This window comes from Papio anubis, chromosome 7 (genome assembly GCF_008728515.1).
Source record: "Papio anubis isolate 15944 chromosome 7, Panubis1.0, whole genome shotgun sequence".
Classification (NCBI taxonomy): Eukaryota; Metazoa; Chordata; class Mammalia; order Primates; family Cercopithecidae; genus Papio; species Papio anubis.
The window spans coordinates 82,339,997-82,346,974 of record NC_044982.1 but is presented as its reverse complement, the minus strand read 5'-3'; the positions used below and the strand labels follow the sequence as shown (position 1 = coordinate 82,346,974).

General features: G+C 49.0%; 1 protein-coding gene across 1 annotated transcript; it reads left to right on the top strand.

Annotated features, from left to right (window-relative positions):
* The first annotated feature begins 3,983 nt into the window (after positions 1-3,983).
* Positions 3,984-6,590, top strand: FITM1 (fat storage inducing transmembrane protein 1). The gene is made up of 2 exons (XM_003901621.5): positions 3,984-5,570; positions 5,952-6,590. The coding sequence occupies exons 1-2, from the start codon at positions 5,305-5,307 to the stop codon at positions 6,562-6,564; spliced, it is 879 nt and encodes a 292-aa protein (XP_003901670.1). The 5' UTR covers positions 3,984-5,304; the 3' UTR covers positions 6,565-6,590.
* Positions 6,591-6,978: the final 388 nt, after the last annotated feature.

Sequence of the window (6,978 nt, the reverse complement as noted above, 5' to 3'; positions counted from 1 at the left end):
TTTTTTTTTTTTGAGACAGGGTCTCACTCTGTTACCCAAGCTGGAGTGCAATGGCATGATCTCAGCTCACTGCAGCCTGGACCTCTCCTGGCTCAAGCAATCCTCCCACCTCAGCCTCCTGAGTAGCTGGGACTACAGGTGCCCACCACTACACCTGGCTAATTTTTATGTTTTTTGTAGAGATGGGGTTTTGTCCTATTGCATGAGCTACTCTCAAACTCCTGGGCTCAAGCGATCCTCCCACTTCAGCCTCCCAAAGTGCTGGGATTATAGGCATAAGCCACTGTGCCTGGCCATGAGTGTTCTTAATGGCATCTGGAATGGTGAATCCTTTCCAGAAGGTTTCCAATTGACTTTGTCTACAGCTATCAGAGGAATCACTATGGCAGCTGCAGTTTTATGAAATCTAATTTTTTTTTCTTTTTTTTTTCTTGACACAGGGTCTTGCTGTGTCGCTCAGACTGGTGTGCAGTGGTGTGATCTCAGCTTACTGCAACCTCTGCTTCCCCCTCGACTCAAGCGATCTTCCCACCTCAGCCTCCCAAGTAACTGGGACTACCAGCACACACCACCACACCCGGCTCGTTTTTGTTATTTTTTGTAGAGACAGGGTTCGCAATGTATTTCTTAAAGAGTAAGACTTGCAAGTCACAATTACTCCTTGATCCATGGGCTGCAGAATGGATGTTGTGTTAGCAGGCATGAAAACATTAATCTCCCTATACATCTCCAGAGTTTGTAGGTGACCAGGTGCATTGTCAATGAGCAGTAATATTTTGAAAGGAATCTTTATTTCTGAGGAGTAGATCTTAACAGTGAGCTTAAAATATTCTGTAACCCATGCTGCAGACATATGTGCTGTCATGCAGGTTTTGTTTTATTTATAGAGCACAGCAGAATACATTTAGCATAATTCCTAAGGCCCTAGGATTTTCAGAATGGTAAATGAGAATTGGTTTCCACCTAAAATCACCAGGTGCATTATCTCCTAATAAAAGAGTTAGTCTGTCCTTTGAGGCTCTGTAGCCAAGCCCTGACTTTTCTCTTGTTGTGAAACTCCTATATGGCATCTTCTTCCAATAGAAGACTGTTTTGTTTGCTTTGAAAATCTGTTGTTTGGTGTAGCTACCTTCATCAATGATCTTAGCTAGATCTTCTGGATAACTTGCTGCAGCTTCTATATCAGCCCTCGCTGCTTCACCTTGCATTTTTATGTTATGGAGGTGGCTTCTTTCCTTGAGCATTATGAACCAGCCTCTGCTAGCTTCCTCACCACTCTCAGTCTTTATAGTATTGAAGAGAATAGGCTGGGCTCAGTAGCTCACACCTATAATCCCAGCACTTTGGGAGGCCAAGATTGAAGGATCCCTTGAGGCCAAGGGTTGGAGACCAGTGTGGGCAACATAGTGAGTGTTGGCATGCACATGTAGTCCCAGCTGTTTAGGAGGCAGAGCAGGAGGATTGCTTGAGCTCAGGAGTTTGAGACTGCAGTAAGACATGATCATGCCACTGCACTCCAGGCTGGGCAACTAAGCAAGACCCTATCTCTTTAAAAAAAAAAGAGAGAGAGAGAGTCGGGGCCTTGCTCTGGATTAGGCTTTGGTTTAAGGGAATGTTGTGGCTGCTTTGATCTTCTATCCAGACCACTAAAACTTTCTTGATGTCAGCAATAAGGCTATTTCACTTTTGTGTCATTCATGTGTTCACTGAAGTGTAGTACCTTTTAATTTCCTCCAACAACTTTTCCTGGACAGGTGCAGCGGCTCACTTCTGTAATCCCAGCACTTTAGCCAAAACAGGAGGATCACTTGAGTCCAGGAGTTTAAGACCAGCCTGGGCAACATAGTGAGACCCCTGTCTCTAAAAAAAATTTAAAAATTAGCCAAACTTGGTGACCTGCACCTGTAGTCCCAGCTCCGCGAGAGGTGGATCACTTGAACCGGGGAGGTCAAGGCTGCAGTGAGCTGCGATCACGCCACCGGACTAGGCTTTGGTTTAAGAGAATGTTGTGACTGTTTTAATCTTCTACCGAGACCACTAAAACTTTCTCCATGTCAGTAATAAGACTGTTTCACTTTCCTGACAGAAAGTGACCCTGTCTCAAAAAAACCCCAAAAACTAAGGTATTCATGTACTAATAATATATTTTAGACTACTAACAGTTATAATGAAAATAGAATCCATAGGGGAAAAAATTAACTCTTAGGGATTTATGGTCACAGGAAATTTCTATTTTATTTATTTTTATTTTTTGAGAGAGCCTTGCTCTGTTGCCCAGGCTGGAGTGCAGTGGTGTGATCACTGCTCACTGCAACCTCAAATTCCTGGGCTCAAGTGATCTTCCCATCTCAGCCTCCTGAGTAGCTGGGTGGGTGCCACCATGCTTGGCTAATTTGTGTATATTTTTGTATAGACAAAGTTTCACCATGTTGCTCAGGCTGGTCTAGAACTCCTGGGCTTAAGTGATCCTCCTGCCATGGTCTCCCAAAGGACTGGAATTGCAGGTGTGAGCCACCACACTGGGCCCAGAAACTATAAAAAATTAAATTTTTTGGCCGGGCACGGTGGCTCACGCCTGTAATCCCAGCACTTTGGGAGGCCGAGGCAGGCGAATCACTAGGTCAGGAGTTTGAGACCAGCCTGGCCAACATGGTGAAACCCCGTCTTTACTACAAATACAAAAAAAAAAAAAAAAGCTGGGTGTGGTGGTGGGAGCCTGTAATCCCAGCTACTCAGAAGGCTGAGGCAGGAGAATTGCTTGAACCCGGGAGGCGGAGGTTGTAGTGAGCTGAGATCGTGCCACTGCACTTCAGCCAGGACGACAGAGTGAGACTTTATCTCAAACAAACAAAAAATTAAATGTTTTGAGTTATTTTTCTTGCAGAGCAATGTGATAAATGGTCAATAAAAGACTTTCAAGCGTAAAAACATATTAGGATAAATTATATGAGGGAGTAGAATGGAAATATAATTTCTGATGTAAAATCTTGTCATGTCTTTTAATGGATAATGGTGAAGTATCTAATCACTGTAGTATTTAGATTTCATTGGATACATCTGAAACAGTGATATAATGGTTTTATTTTGAAATGTCAGTATATAATACACTAGAAATTATGTCCTTTGCAACTATTTAAAACCACAATGAGACCAGGCATAGTGGCTTATGCCTGTATTCGCATCACTTTGGGAGGCCAAGGCAGAAAGATCACCTGAGGCCAGGAAGTCAAGACCAGCCTGGTCAACATAGTGAGACTTTGTCTCTACAAAATAAATATTGAAACAAGGTCTCACTCTGTTGCTTAGGCTTGGAATGCAATGGTGCCATCACGACTCACTGCAGTGTCAACCTTCTGGGCCCAAGTGTTCCTCCCATTTCAGCCTCCCAAATAGCTGGAATTACAGGCACGTGCCACTGTGCCCAGCTAATTATTTTTATTTTTGTAGAGATGGCGTCTCACTATGTGAGACCAGCTCAGTGTGGTCCCAAGCTCCTATGGTTCCTCAGGCTGGTCCCAAAATGCTGGGATTACAGGCCTGAGCTACCACACCTGGCCAAAAAATAAAAAATAAATTAACCAAGCATGGTGATGCATTCCTGTAGTTCTAGCTACTCAGGAGGCTAGAGCAGATGATCACATGAGCCCAGGAGTTTGAGGCTGCAATGAGCCATGATAGCACACTGTATTCCAGCCTGGGCAAGAATGAGACACTGTCTCAAAAAAATAAATAATAAAACTGTAATAAATAAAAATGAGGGGAGGGAATTTTTTTTTTTTTTTTTAAGACGGAGTCTCACTCCTGTTGCCCAGGCTGGAGTGCAATGGCATAATCTCGGCTCACTGCAACTTCCGCCTCCCGGATTCAAGTGATTCTCCTGCCTCAGCCTCCAGAGTAGCTGGGATTACAGGCGCCCACCACCGCGCCCAGCTAATTTTTTTATTTTTAGTAGAGATAGGGTTTCACTGTGTTGGCCAGGCTGGTCTCGAACTCCTGACCTCAGGCAATCTACCTGCCTCAGCCTCCCAAAGTGCTGGGATTAGAGGTGTGAGCCACCGCGCCCGGCCTAGTTCAAAATTCTTTTATAGGGTTCATTGAAGGTCTATTCCAAGGTATGGGCTTTAGGATCTGGAAAGAATCTAATTGATTATCCAATCTGTCTTGACCAATTTATAAAGGAAATTGATTTACTGAGGACTGAAGAGGGTTCATTGGTTTTCCTGAAGTCACACAGTTGGGTCCAGAACTCGGGTGTCCTTGTTTGCTCATTCCTTCCACTACTTCCGCTGTGCTCTGAAATCCCACCACTGGTTTTGAGGAATGAGGAAGAAAGAAAAAGTGATCTCGAAATAGTTACTGACTAACAGGCACTCTCTGTGGGTAGGTGGCTCTCTACCCTGCTGCTGCCACCTCAGCAGTCAGACTGGGAGGGCAGGCTTGCAAGGAGAGCCCTGAAGTCCAGGCTAGTTGGTTGGAGGATGGAACTTAAGGTTTCAACTGACTCCTGTCTGGCAATTGCCCTTTTAGGGTCTCCTCTACCCCTGTCACCTGGGAGTAAACCTAATCTTTAGGGATCTGAGGGTCAACGTAATCAACAGATGAAACCACCAGTTTACACAGCAGCCCTAGACCAAACTAGTCCCTTAGAGACCCTCAATCCAGACAGGAACTAAGGCAGACCCAAGCTGCTGGGGTCACAGAGCGCTGAAGTGGATACCCCTGCTGATCTGCCTCCCAAGGCCTAAGGTGGCCACAGTGCTGTGCACAGCCACCTTGTGGCATCCTGCTGTTGGTAGGGTCTTGTGCTCAGAACCCCAGAAGAAGGGCTAGATCATACTGATGATAAGACTGACAGCTTTTTTTAAAAAACGACTTTCAAGGTTTGGTTAGTTTTATCTTCATGACCTCTGATTTCCCTGTGGAGCAAATGGTAAAGTAGGGGTGGGTGGAGAGGGACTTTGGCAGACCCTGGCAGACTATGGACAAGGACAGCCCTGAACAGCTGGCCCTGAGACATGAACTGGAACATGGTTGGAGCCGAGGACACTGGACTAACAGGAAAGGACACAGACTGCTGTTAGGACACATGCTACCACACACCCGAGGCCAGGACCCTGCTGACGTGGCAGACCTCCACCCTGGCCCCTTACTGCCCCCCGCCCCTCTCCCCCGCCTGCCAGCTGCCAACAGGGCTCTGCCTTGTGTCTGCCACACCTGTCACTGCCTATCCTTGTCCGGGGGGGCCCCATCAGCCCCTCCTCAGCTGCCCAGCAGAGCAAGCAGCTAGTGGGGAGGGGAGGGAACATGGAGCGGGGGCCGGTGGTGGGGGCAGGGCTGGGGGCCGGGGCCCGAATCCGGGCACTGCTGGGCTGCCTGGTCAAGGTGCTTCTCTGGGTGGCCTCTGCCTTGCTGTACTTTGGAAGCGAACAGGCCGCCCGCCTTCTGGGCAGCCCCTGCTTACGGCGCCTCTACCATGCCTGGCTGGCAGCAGTGGTCATCTTTGGGCCCCTTCTGCAGTTCCATGTCAACCCTCGGACTATCTTCGCCAGCCACGGCAACTTCTTCAACATGTGAGTCCACTCAAGGCTGTGGGAGCTGGGTCCCTGCACTCTGGGATCCTAGCTCCCTTCTCCAGGCTTCTGTCCTCCTGCCAGTCTGAACACTAAAAATAGGCTAGGAGGTTGAGGAGAAGGTCAGGGGAGGGGGAAGGGAACAGAACCCTGGGGTATAGGGGAAGTCAGGAACAGGACTAAAGAGGAAATATGTACCCTGGAATGCTGAATGGTCCTCCAAGGAGATGGCAAAGTTTAAATGACTGGGGCCTGTAAAGGGTACGGCAAGGAGAGAACCAGTGGTGATGTGTAGGGTTGGGGAGAGTGCAGTGATGGGAGCACAGACCAGGGTGGGAGATGGCGCTTGGGGTCTCAATAGTCTCCCCTCTTTGCCCACAGAAAATTTGTGAATTCAGCCTGGGGCTGGACATGCACCTTCCTAGGGGGCTTTGTGTTGCTGGTGGTGTTTCTGGCTACACGGCGCGTGGCAGTAACTGCCAGACACCTGAGCCGACTGGTGGTGGGAGCAGCCGTGTGGCGGGGAGCTGGCCGAGCCTTCCTGCTCATCGAGGACCTGACTGGCTCCTGCTTCGAGCCACTGCCCCAGGGTCTGCTGCTCCACGAGCTGCCTGACCGCCGCAGCTGCCTGGCGGCTGGCCACCAGTGGCGGGGCTACACGGTCTCCTCCCACACCTTCCTGCTCACCTTCTGCTGCCTGCTTATGGCAGAGGAAGCAGCTGTGTTCGCCAAGTACCTGGCCCATGGGCTGCCTGCTGGCGCCCCCCTGCGCCTTGTCTTCCTGCTGAACGTGCTGCTGCTGGGCCTCTGGAACTTCTTGCTGCTCTGTACTGTCATCTATTTCCACCAGTACACTCACAAGGTGGTGGGTGCCGCAGTGGGCACCTTCGCCTGGTACCTCACCTATGGCAGCTGGTATCATCAGCCCTGGTCTCCAGGGAGTCCAGGCCATGGGCTCTTCCCCCGTCCCCACTCCAGCCGCAAGCATAACTGAAAGAAATAAAAGCCATCGGGCCTGGCTCTGGCTCCTCTCATCATTTGGTTGGGTCCTTGAAAGGGTGGGAAGAGGGTCTGGTAGTCACTAGGATTTCCCAGCCATTCCTTGCTCTCATCAACCTTGAATGTCCTTCCTTATGCTTGACCTCCATCCCTCCAGCTGTCCTTTCAGTCTCCTAGTTTTTGCAAACTTTAAGCTATCTGGGGACTGAGATATCCAGGAATGGTGCTTCTAACGCAGGTAATGGTGCCCTCAGGTGTGGGCATCATTCTTGCTGAGTAGTTGCTCCATTTCCAGCCTGTTTGATTGTTTTTCCTGCCTTCTCCACTGAATCTCCACTCTCCCTCTTCAGGGGCCTACCTATCTGGGCACTCCTCTCAGGGACTCTTCCTACCCTGTCTTCCCCGTAGG